We start from the raw sequence: 18,582 nt of genomic DNA, 5'->3' as shown, positions 1-18,582 counted from the left end.
TCTGTCAAGTAAGCCAGCCATATTCAATATTTATAGGGCCTAAGAACTTTCCCAGACTGCAGACCCTGTTGCTGCTTTAATTTCTTTCTGTGTTGGAAGGTGGAATTTCTGTTCCTGGTATCTGAATAGTGGAGGGTGTGCTGTTTTGTTTGTTGTTGTTTTCAACACAGAAGGCCATGATTTAGAAAACCATTTATCATTTTGGCAAGATTACACATTTGTGGAATATATAACAAGATTTCACTTTTTATTAAAAATAGATATTTGACAAAAATACACATTCCAGTAAACAAGACTTCTCCACTTGTCATGTGGAAGCAATAAGATGCTAACATGAAAAACTTCCTATATACATAGATCCTTTCAATGGCTAATTAATTGTCTGATATTTTGTAAGCACATCTCAGATAATTCTTTTTAAGAAACTTCCCTACAGGCAGAACTTTTAAGGTGGGCAATCATCATTTGCTCCAACAGCCATTTGAAGCCAATAGTCCAGGCTCCTAAAAACAACAAAATTGTACAAGTTCTCTCCTCCCTTTTGGAAACCATGTTCACTTTCTCTCCAAGAAACAGGGCTGTCTGCAAAGCCATGCACGGTTAAGGTCACCCACTGAGCCAATTTTGGTTCATCAAAATAGCAACTGGAAAAGAAAAAATACATTAGCTTCTAATTAGAATGGAACAATAAGTTATATTGAAGTACACCAGAATGGAATTAGAGATCTAACTACTTAAGGGAAATGTATAACTAAAGGAGTTAAAAATCTCTCTTGGGTTTACTGAAATGTGGGACACCCACTAGTGTGATGAGCATCTTATTGGAAAACAAATGTGTTTTATATGAGAAATTCCAACTGTGTCACACCATTTTAGAAGGTACATACGGAGAGCACAAAGGGTTGTAGTTTTCCTGCTGAGGCACCGAGGCTCTAGCATTCCTTCAGACGCTTAATATTACCTTAAATTAAAATATTTATGAGACTGCTCAGTTTACATATTTTAATGTTAACTGTTTATGTAAAATTGAATGAAAAACAAAAGAAACAGGACCAAATGCCATTTCACAATGAAGAACTTCACCCCTGAAGATTTATATCGTATCGTGTACTTTGACACATGTAACTGTGAGCTGTACTTTAATTAAAAATACTTGCTTGTTTGTTCGGTTCGTTTTTTTAAAATAGAAACCAGTTTTTCTGAGCCGCCTCTGCCAGCCACCATCTTGTAGGGAATTGGCATTATTTGTGACTGGGATAATAGACCAATCCAATGTCAGTGTGGAAGACATATGGAAAGAAAATCTGGTGAATGGACTCTTTTTGTGGATTAGTACTTCAGCCACCAGAAGGGAATCAGACTACAAATCATAAACTGATATTAATAAAGGCTAGGCATTGTCCAGTGGTCTTAAGACTGGGAGCCAGAACATCTGTGTTTTAATCAAAACTCAGTGTGACTTGCTGTAGGAGTTGAAAATTTGGCTGTGACTTGTCCAATATGACATACGGTGGGTCTGATTTTCATAAATGCTGAGCTCCCACAACTTCAACTAGAGTTGTGGCTGCTTAACACTTAAAAAAACCAATCCTAGAATATCTCAAAGTTGTGTCCCCCAAAGCTGAGGTATTCAAAATCAGTTGTCACTTTTGATAATTTTGGCCTTAACCTCCTTGCTTCAGTTTCCCTATATGTAAATTGGGGATGGTATACTTTACTTACCTCTCTGGGGTGCTGAAGATTAGTCTTTGTAAAATACTTTGAAAGGGGAAAATATTAAAATTGTAAATATGTTATAGTAATGTACCTCTGATGGCCCTTACCACAGCTGTTCCAATAACTGAATTATCTTCTCTGGGAGTATAAAGCCAGTGATTGTGCACAAATAGGCTTGCTCCACTACTGTGCTGGGCTGTGGACAGCAATAGGTTGATAAGAAGCTAAATGACTTGTTGTCTCTGAAAACAGAAAGAATCTGGGTAAGGATAGTGCAAATTTTCTACACCAACACTACCATTTTCAGAGTTGTGCATCAACCATGAAGCACCTAAATACATTTAGACCTTTAAATAAATGGTCTGCTTTTCAGAAGTGCTGAGCACCTGTGAAAAATCAAGTCACTTATTTAAGGTATCTAAAGACTGAAGTGCCTATTGTCAGGTATCAAAGGTAGAAAATTATGGCTTATGTTTTTTTTTAAAATATTTAAGATCAAGGCAAGTTCAGATACTTACAAACCAACTTTGTTGCAAACAGCACCTAGCCATTCAAACAGTTCCTGTGCACTGCATGACTCTTCCAGCTTTCCTTGCAGTTCATTACTATGGAGCACTGGACACTGCAAATTTCTTAATGTGCTGAATGTTGTTTTTGGTTGATGGGCTTGTATTTGATTTTTGGAAAAGTATGACACCAGTGTTGATCCTTCTGCACCTAACAACACAGACCACAAAAAGTTGTTATAAAACTGCAACACCAAAGGAACACTGAGCATCAAACTAAACAAACCTTTACATGTATTTGTAAAGGAGAGAAAGATGTGTGAGATGCTCTATATGATGCACTGAAATTAAAACTGCTTACATGCTGTTTATCTACCTGTGCCAGAGCCCTAGATTTTTCATCTTCTCCTCTTTTCTTGGAAATGAAGTACAGTTTCAGATCCAGCAAGCTCTATAGAGAAACCTTATTGAGCCGTATTTGTATAGTTCAATTTGTCATTAGCAACAGTTAAGGCAGTTTACTCTGGTCAAAATAAAAATTAAACTCATGTATTACGTAACATCTTCAAGGATGAGTATTTGTTTAATGTTTCCAAATACACAGACATAGGAAAGGAAAAATTAAGCTTTTCCACTTGTTCTTTCTCTATAAAAATGCAAATGGAGAGTCTGATCATCCCACCGAAACATTAACCAGATTTAGAGGCTTAGATGACAGTTTATTACAAATAGGACATCACCATCTGAATATAGTTTATCACTAACATTGTGTTTTGAGTCTGTCCTCTTTTCTCCCACACCATCTCTTCAAGATATATTAACAGACTCACAAGCAAGATATCCAATTGGTAAAAAGCAATTTTTATAGTGTCCCTGCCTACACTTTGAGATCCCTGGATGAAAGGAGAAAAACAATACTAAGTCTCCTTCTGAAAAAGATAGTTGTGGGCTGTTCCTGAAGAGATGCTCTACATAGGCCACCAACATGAGGGCTTGTACTCTACATGTCAGAGGAACAGCATAGAGCTGCTTGAAAAATGGTAACTTTTCCCCATGGAAAATTTCAAATTTTCAGCAGAAATTCAAAACATAAAAAAATTTCTGTGGAAAACCAAAATATTTTGACTTGGAAATACTGCCACAGTGCCTTGTGCTCCCATTCTCCTTTATAGGCCAGGCTTCCTGGTTGATATTGGACAACTCCTGTAGTGTACCACAGTTTCCCCTTTTGGAGAGGGGAGGCAGTCAATCATGGCAGACAAAGCCAGGCCAATGAGCCTGGCCTACAGAGAAAAATGGGGACATGAGGCAAACAAGTTACAACTCCCATGAGGCACCACTGCAGTACTTCCAAATTTTTGATAAAAAAATAATAATAATAAAAAAAAAACGGTCAAAAACCAGTTCAATGGAAAATTTGTAACAACCTTACAAAAGCCCAATAGCAGGACATACAGTGGTTGTACGCTAATTTCAAAATCAAACAGAATTCGCAGTTTTCTTCCTGACAAATTTTACTTCATGTCACTGCACCTTTGAGGTGCCATCAACAAGAGTTTGTTCTTTAAGTAACAAAATGCCACTATATTACAAGTTTACAATCCAAATAAGAATGATATCTAATTATTGGTGTATGCAGTGTTGTTGTAGATGTGTTGGTCCCAGGATATTACAGAGACAAGATGGGTGAGGTAATATCTTTTATCGGACCAACTTCTGTTGGTGAGAGAGACAAGCTTTGTAGCTTACACAGAGCTCTTCACACAGCCCAGACCTGACGAAGAGCTCTTTGTAAGCTAGAAAGTTTGTCTCTCTCACCAGCAGAAGTTGGTCCAATAAAAGATATTACCTCACCCATCTAATTTTATGTCATCCATAGTTAATATTCTAATATTCTTCTAATATTACAGTTCATTCTCATTACCTGTGTTATGCCAGGACAGCAGGAAATCAAATTCTAAAGGTTTCTTCTCTTTCAAGGCCCAAAGCACTCTTTTATGTTTCTTACTATCAGGATCAAAGGCCGAGTCAGTCAAGTCAATGGTAACAACTGTAAAAGATGAATGGGCAAATTTTACTCAACAGAGCTCAGCTTTAATATTCAGATTCTATGAAAATTATCAGAGTACTAGAATATGTTGTCAACTACTTTTTATGGATACACTTTGTTTTTCCTTTTAAGGTAACCCTCCATGCCTTGTAGCATTCTCTCAAAATCTTAGTCATACAGCTGTTGCTCTCCATTTTGCAAATGAAGATTTTTCTCTCTTTATGCTGATGGAGAAGACATTACACTGCTGCCTTTTGTTAACTTTTCTGCTTGTGTCTCAGCTTCACTGTGCAGAAATCAAGGGAAAGTTGTGGGGTTTTGTTTGTCTGGTGGGTTTTTTTTTGAAGTTATCTGCTTTCTAAAACCAGCAATGAGCAGCTCACTTTTGTGAGGGAAATGAGAAAAGGGGAGCTGTCATGCCAAAATAGTGGCTTTAAAAAAATACTGGCACCAGACCATTGGCATTTAAGGAAAAAGCTATAGCTTACAGTACCAGCAAAAGCCATACTTACAGCTTCAGCACTGTTTCCATTATGAGCCTGTTTTCCCACACCCATTGGTCCCAATCCAAAGATGAATTTAAAAAAAAAAAACCTGAACAAATTTTTAAGTTCAATGAATTAGCATTATTTCCTATTTTGCTACTAGTTGTTTTTATGCAGATAACTTAAAGCCAACAGCACTCTGAAAGTTAATCTTTGCTTGTAATTAACTTTCAATATGTACGGCCCTTCTAGGTTTGCGGGGGAGGATATGAACTAAAAGAGTTATGACTGATTTTTTAGAAATCACTAAGCATGTCCACAGGATATCTGCTAAGAACTGCAAATTTTCTTTACCGTGTGCAAGGCATTGAGGCTATTTAAAGGATAATTTGCCTGAGAAAGATTTTAAGTGTCACAAACACACAAAACAAAATCCTCTCTCTCTCTCAACAAAAGGGGTCTCTTAAGTTTAGGTTTTTTCTTTGCAGTTTCTGCAGCATTCTGCTAGGTGTAAGCTTTCATTAAGTTTTTTTGTTTTTCTGCTGTGAAGATGTGACAGATTTATGTTTCTGGGGAGGGGCACATTATTTTGTGACAAAGATACAGAGATTGCATACAGTATACAAAATGCAAAAATGCTCACATCCTACATTATTGCAATACAAGGGATATATAATTAAAAATAAATAAAGAAATGCAGAAATTAAGTTCTTACAATATCAATGAGATATTAAATATATATGTTCTATTTGTGCTTTTCTTGTTACTTGTGTAGTTTACATATTTCTCTCAATATGTGTATGGTGTGTGTACACAGGGAGAAAACATCCCAGAGATTAACCAAATTTAGAGGAATCAAAGCTTAAACTCAGATAGTTTGGTGTCCTATTAAGACACTTTATAAATGGATATTAATATTAGAATAGGTGCTGTTAGTGTAAACAATACTTACTATATCTCATGACTTTTCTACCAGAATACTGAGATGGACGACCTTGTAGTCCAAGTTCCTCATATGTATCCTTGTCTACTGATATAATTAGCTTTCCTATGAACAACAAGGATTTTTGTTAGTACCAGTTATCGCTTCCATAGCTCCCTTTTAAGTCTTTGAGAGTCTCATGCTGTATAAAGTTAAACCTGGATCACTAGGTGTTAGTAATGTAATCCAGGCGCCTTCAGTTCCAGTTAAATGGATCACAAAGAGTAACCCTTAAAAAAGATTATTGTTGGTTGTCAAAAATGTCTTATGAATTAGCATGAGTGAACCCTAAATAACATAATTCCTGAGTGGTGCAATTACCCTATGTAATTTTGCCATGTTACTACTGTCACCTGTATCTTCCCTCCTCCCAGCTATTTCCTAGTGTTTGTTATATTCATTTATTGAATTTTGTGTTCAGTTAGGCCCTGATTCTGCAAACACTCACATGCTTGAAACGACTGCTGTGCTTTAAACTTTTTGACTTCAATGGGCCTACCCAGGTGAGTAAAGTTAGGCACATAAGTGTCTGAAGGTTTGTGGCTTAGACTGAAAACACTTTGGTGCATTGACGGCGCCATCCTTTGCCGCTGTACAGCATTTAGCACAATGGAGCCCTTGATCCTGGCTGGGGTCTTTGGACACTACCACAAAATAATAATATTGAGTGTCAAAAAGGACTGAACTGTGATATCACACATGTCTAAATCATGGACTCCAGAATGGCTGTGAATATTATTTTGAAACATTTACCTGTTGCTAGCACCCAGAGACCACAATCAGGATCAGATTTCCATTGGGTTAGTGGCTATATATATTTACAAAAGATGATATCCCTACTGCAAAGAGCTTACATGAAGAATTTCAGTTTACTTGTGCTCTGCCAAACACTTGCTTTTTTTTGGCAACTGGGTTATGACAATTAGCAAATGAGACTAAAAATAAAAGGATATGAAAAGATTTACATTTTTACTGTAATTGATGTAATATGTATTGTATAATATGTTGAAATCTCAAGACGTTTGGAAAACAGTGAAACGAAACAAAGCTCTCCATTACTCTCACACATAAAATGCTTAATTATACTCTGAGAAAAGTATTACTCAGTACTTTTAAGTACTAAATACTTCATCATAGTATTTTGAGAAATATACCAAAATCACCTGACCTATATTTTTTAAGGGGACAGCATCAACTTAAAATGGTTTAGATTTTGGAGTGTGTAAAAAGCAGCCTTTAATAAAGTTTCAGACGAACAGAAATGCTGTTTTTTTAATTCCAGTGAAAAGAGTTTTCACACAAATATTCCTCTACAGCATTAGCAACGCAAGGTTTGCAGCACTGACCATTTGAAATGATGAGTAAAAGTGAAATTGACTTAATTGAGTTTACTGTCCATGATGTAAGAAATTAAATAAATCAAGAGCATGAATAACAAAGAGTAACTTTAATTTTTTTAATATTTCATTTTAATAATTACTAGTAAACATAGGTAAAGAAATGTACTCATGATTTTTCCAGTTGACAGTACCGCTTTCAAAAACCCAAGTAAAAACAAAACAAATCAAAGGCATTAGTCAATGTCTATGTATAATGAATAGTATGAATTCATACCAGTTGGTAGTAGAGCAGCAGCATTATCTTGATCAATTTTTGTGTTGTACGTAAGAGCATAGCATGAACCTTTAACACAAAGGAACAGTAAAACACAAGGTTATACAGTTCTCAAAATATATACTGGAAATATTTAAGTTAGACTCATCTCAAGATAAATAAACCAGTCAGTTGCTGTTTAGATCCTGCTTGATTTCTGCACTGAAAGTAACTAGCCTTCTCCCACTATGGTACTTTCGTGATGCCTCTACAAATGTGACAGTGACATTTTCAGGGTTTTATAACCCAGATGAAATCCATTCCAGCCCAAACTTAGAACACTTTATTTCAACCTGGAAGTGATTCTTTTCACCAAATTAGAAAAAAATTTGGTCCAACCATTTTTCAGATATTGGGTCACATTGAAAAATAAAGGGGACAATGTTGTTATCATGGACATTTTTTTTTTTCCAGTCATGTACCACAACCACCTTCATCTTCTAAAATCAAGAGCCCAGTCCTGTAATCTTGGCACATGAGTGGTCCCATTGCTCGAATAGGAACTGCTGGCACAAGTACTATTCAAGAGAATAAGAGCAGCAAGAAAGAGGGTCCTAAATTTAGCAAGTAATTAATCCTTAATGGAGGGACAACTACTTTCCTTTAAAATCAGCTTATTTGAAAAAATGCTTTGCTCCACGATTGAGTCCTAAGTAATAGGGAACTTTCTGGCATCAGCAAAGTGGTGGATGTCCCTGGATGTCTGCTAGCAACATGCCTTTTCCTCAGAGTGTTAAATATCAAAGGCAGGAGACATGTTGTTCCATCTTTGAAGTTCAAGATGGAAGAAGGACCAGAGGGAGAAACCATTTCTATGTGCAGATTTACATGCCTTCTTTGGAACTTGCAGATTTTATTCATAATTAATATCTCTATAATGACATTTAACAGAAGACCCAGAACTTCACAAGATTATTAGAAACTATATGGAGAAGAAACACTTCACTAATATCTGAAATGCAGTCACCTCTAGGCTGGAAGACAGCTGCGATTAAACAATAACAGCTATACATCACTACAGTTCAGGACATAAAGCAAACCATAAATCATACCCAATTGAAAGTGCAAGGAGAATTCAGGTAGGCAGACTGTAATTACTCAAATGGAACTGAGCTAGAGCACCAGGGCTAAACCTTCCTTCATTCCATTCCTGTAAAGAATGCCACAGGCCTTACACATGTTCATCTATTCTTATTCCTGATAGGTCAGGAGATCTCAAACCTTAATAAGACTTTTGATTTTACATCTTGCTTCTCCCTTTCACCCATGTACAAACACAAGTCAATGCTTGCTGTACCTTAGTACAAGGTTTTTCAAACTTTTTTCTGGGGACCCAGTTGAAGAAAATTGTTGATGCCCGCGACCCAGGGCAGGGGGTTGGGGTGCAGGAAGGGGCCAGGGCTCTGGGCTGGGGGTGCAGGCTCTGTGGTAGGGCTGGGAATGAGAGGTTTGGGGTGCAGGAAGGGGTTCTGGGTTTGGGGGGGCCTCAGGGCTGGGGCAGGAGTTGGGGTGCGGGCTTACCTCCAGCGGCTCCCAGTCAGCTGCACAGCTGGGCTGCAGAGGCAGGCTTCCCACCTGTCCTGGCACTGTGGACTGCGCTGTGCCCTGGAAGCAGCCAGCAAAAGGTCTGGCTCTTACGCGGAGGTGTGCAAACGGCTTCACATGATTCTCGCCTGCAAGCACTGAGCCCGTACCCCTCCTCCGCCCCCCCAGCTACCATTGGCTGGTTTCTGACAAGTGGGAGTATGGAGCCGGTGCTCAGGGCGGGGGCAGCGCATGGAGCCCCATGCCCCCCACCCAGAAGATGGACATGCTGTTGGCCGCTTCTGGGGCACAGCGTGGTGTCGGAAAAGGTAGGCACTAGCCTGCCTTAGCTGGGCAGCACTGCCGACGGGATGTCTCGGTTGGCAGTGCAGACCAGAGCAAGGCAATACAGTGCCTTACATGCTGTGACCCAGTACTGGGTTGCGACCCAGTACTGCCTTAGTATATGTTTACGCTACAAAAAACAGGTGTGTTCTTAACTTGGATTAGTTACCCTGTGGTAGCTAACTTGTATTAAAATATCAGTGAAGATACAGCAACTTGGTTTTTAACTTGAGTTAGCAGTTAGGCTCCTCTTCCTACAGATTTTAATTTGAGCTGCTAACCTGAGTAAAAGCCAAGCTACACTGTCTTCACACAAATTAGCTATCGCAGTTAGCTAATCCAAGTTAAGAACACTTTTTTTTTGCACCGTACACACCCTAAATAACTGTTACCTCAAGCCCTCTAGAGCTAGAATCCAAAGAATATCATTCTGAAATCTTGGAATTATTGCTTTAAAATGTTTAATGCTTTACTCTCTAGCTAGTGTTTATGAAATCATTCCTGTTAAGAATTATGTGGGGAAAGCTGTTGCAAAGGTAAATGCTGTCAGGAGCAGTGTACATTGTCCAAGAACTCTAAGGTGGAACAAAATAAACTGATCTGAGTGTACTACAGGATTCTCTTTGTTTAGTTCTCCCATCCTTAAAAAATTAAGGAAATTCGATTTTTAAAAGAACCACAGTGACCTTGCTCTCTTGCCCCGTTTTCTGTCCATCCTCCACCATTTCTTCTATCACTAACCTTTCTCCTCTGCACTATAACAGGTATAACAGCCTATCTGCCAGGGAGCAGAGAGAAGAGGAGAGTGATGCAGACTTCTGTATTTGTTCTTCTCTTCCAAATGCGAAGAATGTCACAGTCCAAACAACTCATAGAAAAAAACCCCTGATGTTATCACAAGCACTTTTTAGTATTCCAGAAAGCACTGCCAAGACATTTGGTTTCATTCATATTCACTGTATGTATTTTTAGCTCCCCCTTACCTTTCTTCACAAATGTATTGATAAATTCATGTGTAACCAATTCATGAAGGGATAAATTCTTCACCAAGTAATACTCTCCAAAGTCTGTGATAACTCTTTTCAGTGCTTCTGGAAGAATTCCACATTCAGGGATCAAAAATGACACCTATTCAGACCATATTTGTAATGCAGATTAGATCTTACAATATAAACATAGATAATCAAAATTACAAAACAGGGCTGAAGAAAAGAAATAAGCAAACAAAAATTCAGCTCCTCAAAGAGATCAGCACATAAAATAAAAGAGTAAAAGGTATCTGTAGATGGGTGAATGCCCCAAATAGCAAGAGACGAATTCAGCACATTACTAATTTTAAGCTAGCCCCACCCCAGATGGCCTAGAGTTTCAGTTACCAAACCTTATTGTGTAGGACTCGGTTCTCTATTTTGCATAGTTCATACACAGTACAGTGCCATTTAAAGCACTACAGAAAGGGATATTATTGCACAGCATGGTTTTGCAAAGGGTATGGTTTTAAGACAAAATAAAGGTTAGTTTAAAATCTGTTTTGAATGCTTTTTTACCTTTGCTATTTGGGGCATTTACCACATAATGGGTTAAATCTGTCCTTAGTTATGCCCATGCATGAATGGAAATCAGGGTAGGATTTGGTCCATTTTTAAAACAAATACATTCCATAGTGCAAGACACAGATTTAACACCCCCCCAAAAGCCTCCTTGATCCATAAAAACTCAGATGAGATCAGGTGCATTCAGTGTAGCATGGCTGTTCTCCCAAATTCAAGCAGATTAGGTCCTACTGTGTTTCTTATGAGAAAGAAAGAGGTCGGCATGCAATGCTACACAAGACAATCAAAGTAGGAGGTACTGCTGCTGGCTACATTATGACCAGTGGTTAGAGCACTCACCCAGGATGAGGAAGACGCAGGTTCAAAATTCCCCCCTCTACCAGGATTTAAAGAGGGGTCTCCCACTTCTCAGTCAAGTGCTCTAACCACTGAGCTATGGGATATCCTGATACAGAGCTCCCCCAATCTCTCATGCTGAAGCTGTTTCACTGCAGCTTAATAATTAAAGTCAATGGAGCAGGGGGACTGGACCCTGGGTCTTCCACCTCCTGGGTGAGTGCTCTAACCACTGGGCTAAAAGTTATAACCAAACACTAGATTTTAAATGGGATCCAATCTGGTAAGCAGCCTCTGAGCACACCTACTGGATCAAGCTCCACCAGCAAGTTAGGCAAGTGAACATCTATCTTCCCCAGTTCACAGGTTGCTCTGGCAGGAGACAGGATTCCAGATAGAGCAAGGCAGCAGTGTGCAGGCCCAGAAGCAGAAACTAAGTAGCTATGGAATTTTTACCCTGAAAATTTAGGTGCTGAGTGAGTTTAGGCACTTACAGGGTTTGGCTGGAGTTTTGTGAATTGCATTAGAGCCTAAAACTGGGACTTAGGTGCCAAAGTCTGATGTTTAGGTGTCTACGTACCTTTGTGCATCTAGTCCTTAGCTACTAAGGTGATGAGCATAGTATAAGAACCCATACAGAATGGAATACGGGGGAGCTGGGAATAGGCTGAGTCTGACATGGCAGCACTGAGCTGCCCTTCAGAAGAGAGTGATAGACCTTGTTGACAATAACACAAAAGTAGTGCTTTGGAAGAAAGGAGGGGTAAGACTTGGGAGAAGTGTACTGCTGAGAATGCCTGAAGCTGAACCTTAGTTAAAATGTTTTATCCATTAATTTTCTAATCAGGGTGTGATGCTTCTGTTTGGGTACCCAGAACTGTAAGCCACTGTGTCACCCCCTCTCAGACCCAGCAAGCGAGAGCTTTGCTGCTGCCAAGTAATGTGTCAGAGACCTGACACACCAGCTTTTCTTCTTCACCAGTAAACTCTACAGGACTCTGCCAGTCCAAAACTTGCTTTGCATCCAACAACCAGTGGACCCCAGTTCCCAAGTTCCACAGAGACATCTCTTTGCCGTATCCAGTCCCTCTCACTGGACACTCCCAGAAATTATTAGGTTTGCTGCCTCCAAAAAAGATCGCATGCACATCAGCCTGTTAGGTTAGCTGAGGATTCACTCTCCAATTTAATACACAGCACTGAGATGGTTTTGTAATAAAACAACAATAAGTTTGTTAACAAAGAACAAATTTAAGTGATAATAAATAAGAATAAAAAAACAGGTATGGTTACAAGTGAAACAGAACAAAACAAAATATGCATTCTTGTGGCAAACTTAATTTCAGCAAGTTCCCTTTTCTAAGCAGGTTTCTCATCTATAGTCAGTTTCCAGCTATGCTTGCCTTCTAGGCCAAGAGAGTTTTCATAGGCTCAGAGGACACTGACCCCTAAGTTCCTCAGTGACAGAAGACTCAAATCTCTCTTTGTTCCCCTTATATTACCCCAAAGTTCATTGTCTCTGTTTCAAGAGCCACGAAGGTACAAACTCCATCCCCCATTGTGATCATTAAGCGATCATCTCCCCAATTGCTAGTTTGATGGCTTTGTTTATCTTATATGTAAATATACTTTTCAGTGTTCTCTGTGAGCAAGCTGGCCAGACAAGTAAAAACACATTGCTTTACCTAGGTAAGGCTGGGCTTTATGTGCTGCCTTCCAAATACGTTTTAAGAACATATTTTCAGCACGCATTTCTAACTCTTTGTACACACGCCATACATATATCATGCAACGATTTTCAGGACCAGCATGTTAACAGTTTGCATATGGCACTTTACACAACACCATTTAGATACAGATTATGACCACAGTATGTTGGGGCAATGAGAGTGCCAGGCCTGATGTGAGTTATGGTATGTTGTGCTCTCTGCTAGTTGGCACTGAGGGGCCTCCAGGGTCACACAGTGATCTGTGGTGACAAGGGAGCGGACAGAGTGGATTTGGGTTTTTCAACAACATTCAGATGGTTTAACTGCAGTTACTTAACTTTGCCAGAAAAGGAAGTGATCATTTAATTTCACAGCCAAGCCAGAGGAGGTTTAGTAAACACAGCTACAACTTGCTTACTTGCTGCTGCAATATGCAAATCAATTTGAGTCTAAGAGAGAAGCTATCTCCTTCAAATCTTTTGTTACAGATGTTTGCATGAAATCTTAGGCCCCATTCCAGATAATGCTCTGTGTGACCAACGGGGTCCACCCACAAGGAGTCACTTGTAGGACTGGTACCTTTAATCTTCAGACACAATTTTGCACCCTTACACCCACATGGAACTCCACTGATTTCAATGGGGTTCTGGCTGTGTGCAGTAGTTTGCAGGATCCAGGCTTTAGGTACTGCTGGAGCCAGGAAGATAAATTTACAAATAACTTACACATGAGTCTAAAAACTATACTGTGACCCTAACAGGCCCTCAGTGCCAATGGCAGATGGCCCACTGTTCTGTAAATCCTATCAGGCCTGACATAAAGAACAGCCATACTGGGTCAGACCAAAGGTACATCTAGCCTAGTATCCTGTCTTCCGACAGTGGCCAATGCCAGGTGCTTCAGAGGGAATTATCAGGTAATCATCAAGTGATCCATCCCCTGTAGCCCATTCCCAGCTTTTGGCAAACAGAGGCTAGGGACACCATCCCTGTCCATCCTGGCTAATAGCCATTGAGGGACCTATCTTCCATTAACTTATCTAGTTCCTTTTTGAACCCTGTTATAGTCTCGGCCTTCACAACATCCTCTGGCAAGGAGTTCCATTGTTTTACTGTGCATTGTGTGAAGAAATACTTCCTTTTGTTTGTTTTAAACTGCTGCCTATTAATTTCATTTGGTGACCCCTAGTTCTAGTGTTATGAGGAGTAAATAACACTTCCTTATTTACTTTCTCCACACCAATCATGATTTTATAGACATCTGTCATATCCCCCTTAGTTATCTCTTTTTCAAGCTGAAAAGTCCCAGTCTTTTTAATCTCTCCTCCTATGGAAGCTGTTACATACGCCTAATAATTTTTGTTGCCCTTTTCTGTACCTATTTCAATTCCAATGACACACTCATTACATCTACCACATTGCTGTCATGGTATTTTCTGTAAAGAGTGTTGTGTGAAGTATCAAGTGAAAGCTGGTGACATAGTAGTCATTAATATCATTGCATGATGATTCATGCATGCACTATAAAGAGTTATGTATGTGTGCTAGAAATATGTTTCTACAATAAGTTCTGGGAGCAGATGTGATCAAGTTTGTCCTAGACAAAGGGAACGTTGATTTGCCTGTGTCTATAATCAGAGGGGTAGCCGTGTTAGTCTGTATCCACAAAAACAACGAGGAGTCTGGTGGCACCTTAAAGACTAACAGATTTATTTGGGCATAAGCTTTCATGGGTAAAAAACCCACTTCTGCAGATGTGTGGACTGAAAATTACAGATACAGGTATAAATATATACTGGCACATGAAGAGAAGGGAGTTACCTTAGGAGTGGAGAACCAATGTTGAAGGCCAATTTAGTCAGGGTGAATGTGGTAATGTAAACTGAGCACAGGGATGCCAGAGACAATGGACCTTTCATTTGCATCTGAGGTAAACACCAGTTATCAAGAGGATGAGGCAATAGCATGGCATCAGCACACCAGAGGACACCTCATAATCTGGACCTCAGGGAGTCAGCCTGACTCTTGGGACAAAGACTATGAACTTTGGGGAACATAAGCCGCAAAAGGACATTTTGCTACTCATAACTGAGGGAACGAAGAGGTCAGTCTCTTTGCATCTATGAACAGTGGATCTCCAACCAGATGGGTTGATGATGCTGAGAAGTAGCTGTAGGTGAGAAAACTGCTTTAGACAAAGCATGGAGCCTGCTAAGGGTTACACAGAGTCTGAAACACTTTATACTTTTGTTTCATTTGTAACCATTTTCGGTTTCTATTATCTCTGCTTAATTTCACTTAAATCTCTGTTCTTTATTAATAAACTTACTTTTGCTTTATTATAAATTAATCTCAGTGCTGTTATAATAAAGAGGTGTGCATCCTCAGCCGAACCAGCAGGCTGGTATGTAGTCTGTCTCGTCGGCGGCAGCAGAGTTGGTAGTTCTGTCAGCATCCAGTGACGGGGGCTAGATGCTGCAGAGAGATGCTTCTGGAAAGTTCAATATTGTAGCGCACCAAGGATTAATCTGCAAGGCCCAGTTTGGGGTGGCAGCATCCTAAGGAGTTTTTTTTGCTAGCTAACAGGAGACTGTGGTGGCAGGGAGCCGTCACACACAACACCACCGACCAAACCTCCTTTTGCTAAGGCAGAAAGGATAACAGGGTGACTTACAGTTCTGGACTGCCTCAAGAAAGCACCATAATACCTATCTGCTGTTGGCTTGTTTATCTGTTTTTGACACCTTGTTCAATACATTATATATAGCTGTTAAATGTGATTTAAGTTTTGAAGTTTTTGAAACTCAGCAACTTGCAAACCATTAATGGATCCAGCTTGGTTAAATTAAGTCCCAGCATAAGAGACATTCTAGAAGCAACTGCATGTCCTTTTAAAGAAGCATCTCAGAAATGCATACATAGAATTATAGAGAAAAGGTGGGTGAGGTAATATCTTTTATAGCACCAACTTCTGTTAGTGACAGAAACAAATTTCTGAGCTTTCACCTGGCCTTAGACTAAAATACCAAATCTACCAGTTGGTAAACACTGATCTTTTCCTTCCCCCATCAACATTATCTTGTTGGATAACCAATTTCAAAGCCTTAGGTGCCAGTAGAGAAGTGATCAGAATTTTTTTTTTGTTTTTACCAGCTTGATATATCATCATTTCATCCAAATGATACTCTAAAATTACATGATTAGATTAAAAATATGAACTACAATCCCACTGACAAATTATACACTGGATGGGAGAAAGTGTGTTTTGTTGAAAATACCATATCAAGTTTTGGGGGCTTTCCCTCTTTGTTTTAAAAATCTATCACTCTGCAAAGAAAAAAAAGGGGGGGGGGGAAATGGTCACACACAACTTTATTCATCCATCCATGAAGAACTGCCCCAAGAGCGGAGCTGGAATAATCAATAGAGCGGATGTTCATGGAAAAATTGGCAATACAAACCTTTACACAAAAAGGAGGCTGTTGGCTCAGCTATTTTAATTTTAGGGTTTTTTTTTTTTTATTTTTGGAAAAAGAAGGGAAAGAGAGATCAGCGTCTACACCACTGGTAGATTTCGGGTCGTTAGTATGTCACTCTAATGCCAGGTCTACATTAGAGAGACTATAGCAGCACAATTACCCCTGTAACTAGGCCGGCATAACCAGCCTTGAAAACGGAGCAGGTTTAACGGGGGGAGACCCCTCATGCTGGCCTCCACTTATAATTCAGCGGCCCAGATCTACAGTCCCGGCAGCGCAGAGGGGGCAGCAGAGCCGCGTCTACACCTGGGGCTTGCCCCAGCAGAGGGCGGCTAGGAAGCCGGCCCCTGACAGGCACCTAGAAGCGGGGCTGGGAGGGAGACACCGAGCGCCTTCACCAGCCAGCCAGCCGCCCCCAAGCCGGAGGAGCCCAGCCAGGGGGAGGGGGCCCTTCGCGCTCCCCAACCGCTCGCTCGCGGGCAGAGCTCCCACAGCCACCCGCCGCCCCGCACTCACGCGGCAGTTGTAGGCGTGGCTCCGCACGTGCGCCGCGTGCCGGGAGCGCTCATGCCGCACGTGGCTTTTCTCGCACACCAGCAGGTGCCGCGGCGTCTCGCGGAGCCGCCGGAGCGCAACCGACATCCTGAGTCCGCGCGCCGCGCAGCAGCCGCCAACAAGGAAGCAGCGGGGGCTCCCCCTCGCCCCGCGTCCGCGGCGGAAGGAGGGAGGCAGGCAGGCAGGCAGGCGGAGGAAGGGGGGGCGGGGCAGTGCGGTTACTTCCGGCGCCCTTCCAAACTCAGAACAGCTGTTTCCGGTGTAGCCTCGGCTCTGGCTACCCGTGTAATTACTGACAGAGGGGGTGAGCATGCGCAGTAACAGCTGGCGAAGTTGCGACAGCCCTCCCCCTGTGCAAAACGGGATAAAAAAGGGACAGAACAGGGGGAGCAAGGTTGGGGGTGCTTGGATGCCGTGGCAGGGTGCAGTCACCCACACAGGGCTGGGCATTTAAGGCACAATGTAACCCAGCACCCTCATAATCTGTGTCAGAAGCTGCTTTCTGAAGAGCCCATCCAGGGCCTGTCCTACCTGCTCCACCAAGGGTTAAACGTTTTTGGATCTGGTTTTGGTGTTGGCAGCCTTGCCAGCCACTAGCATTTAAGAATCACAACAGGCTGAAAGAATCATGAGATTTGCTTTACAATCATGAGATCGTTAATAAAAAGAACACCATTTTTTAAAATTATCTGGTTTGTGAGCTTTTTAAAGCACACTTGGGTCATGTTTTCAAGGATTTCTTTGCAACTATCAGCCTTAGAAACTTCCTTTTTTCAAGATGAAAGTTGAGATGTTCACAGAATGACTTGACTCCAGCATCTGGAGGTTTAAGAAGAAAAATACAAAATATTGCAAAAGTTGTGATAAAAATTGCAAGCATTGGTAACAGTGAGTTAATATTTCTATTTAATAACTGACTGCAGGAGTTGAAGCTTTAAGAAAAACACAAATTATCTTAAGACTCACAATAAAATTCTTACAGGAGGTAACCCTGCTGTAGCAACCTGCTAAAGAGTTGATTCCGTAAAGAGTTAAACATTTTCACCTGTAGTTTTGATGTTTAAAAGAACTGTGTCATCAGTTTTAAAGGGGACAAAAAAGCTAATTGTCTCACCAAATGCAAAACAGAGAAGTGAAAGGGGTTGGGGTGCTGCTGGCACAATGCATCAATCCATCCATGATCAATATATCATTTGTGTTTTTAGGCTGTTGCATCTTCTGTAGTTATTTATATCAGTGTAATGTGAATTCAAAGCGGATGTATTATGCTGTTCCATAATTAATTTTGCATTCATGTCACAGTGGGGTAAATCACTACATATGGTACGGGGTAAAGGAAAAATCAGGTCCTCTGCATGAGTGACTGCTACACTGACAACTTAGGCCATGTCACTACCACATCCAATTTACAGCCTCTTAAACATTGGGTATATAGTTGAAGCCTCCAAAATGTGTAGCAAACAGCTAATGTGCCTATTTTGTGCCACACAGACATAAAATTGTATGGTTACAGCTCCGAAATGATACACAGTGAGGTGAGAACGATGACACATTAAGTGGCATTCTGGCTAGAGTGGAGCAGCAAGAGGGGAGAAACAAAGGAGCATATACTGCTATGAGAGATGGCCAACCTGCAGACAAAGGAGTGTTAAGTGTAAAGAGGAAGACAGAGCACCAGGACTATGGATCA

The 18,582-nt window shown here is 40.6% G+C and overlaps 1 protein-coding gene across 1 annotated transcript; it reads right to left on the bottom strand.

The window, feature by feature from the left end:
- Positions 1-217: 217 nt before the first annotated feature.
- Positions 218-17,062, bottom strand: RPP40 (ribonuclease P/MRP subunit p40). Its single transcript, XM_075125391.1, has 8 exons — positions 16,854-17,062; positions 10,245-10,389; positions 7,354-7,422; positions 5,710-5,805; positions 4,147-4,272; positions 2,235-2,433; positions 1,824-1,958; positions 218-644 (listed from the first exon to the last, which is right to left on the bottom strand). Exons 1-8 carry the CDS (start codon positions 16,977-16,979, stop codon positions 446-448), a joined length of 1,095 nt encoding a protein of 364 aa, XP_074981492.1. The 5' UTR covers positions 16,980-17,062; the 3' UTR covers positions 218-445.
- Positions 17,063-18,582: the final 1,520 nt, after the last annotated feature.

This window comes from Caretta caretta, chromosome 2 (genome assembly GCF_965140235.1).
Source record: "Caretta caretta isolate rCarCar2 chromosome 2, rCarCar1.hap1, whole genome shotgun sequence".
NCBI lineage: Eukaryota > Metazoa > Chordata > Testudines > Cheloniidae > Caretta > Caretta caretta.
The sequence above is the reverse complement of the archived record's forward strand: the minus strand, read 5'-3'. Positions and strand labels throughout refer to the sequence as shown.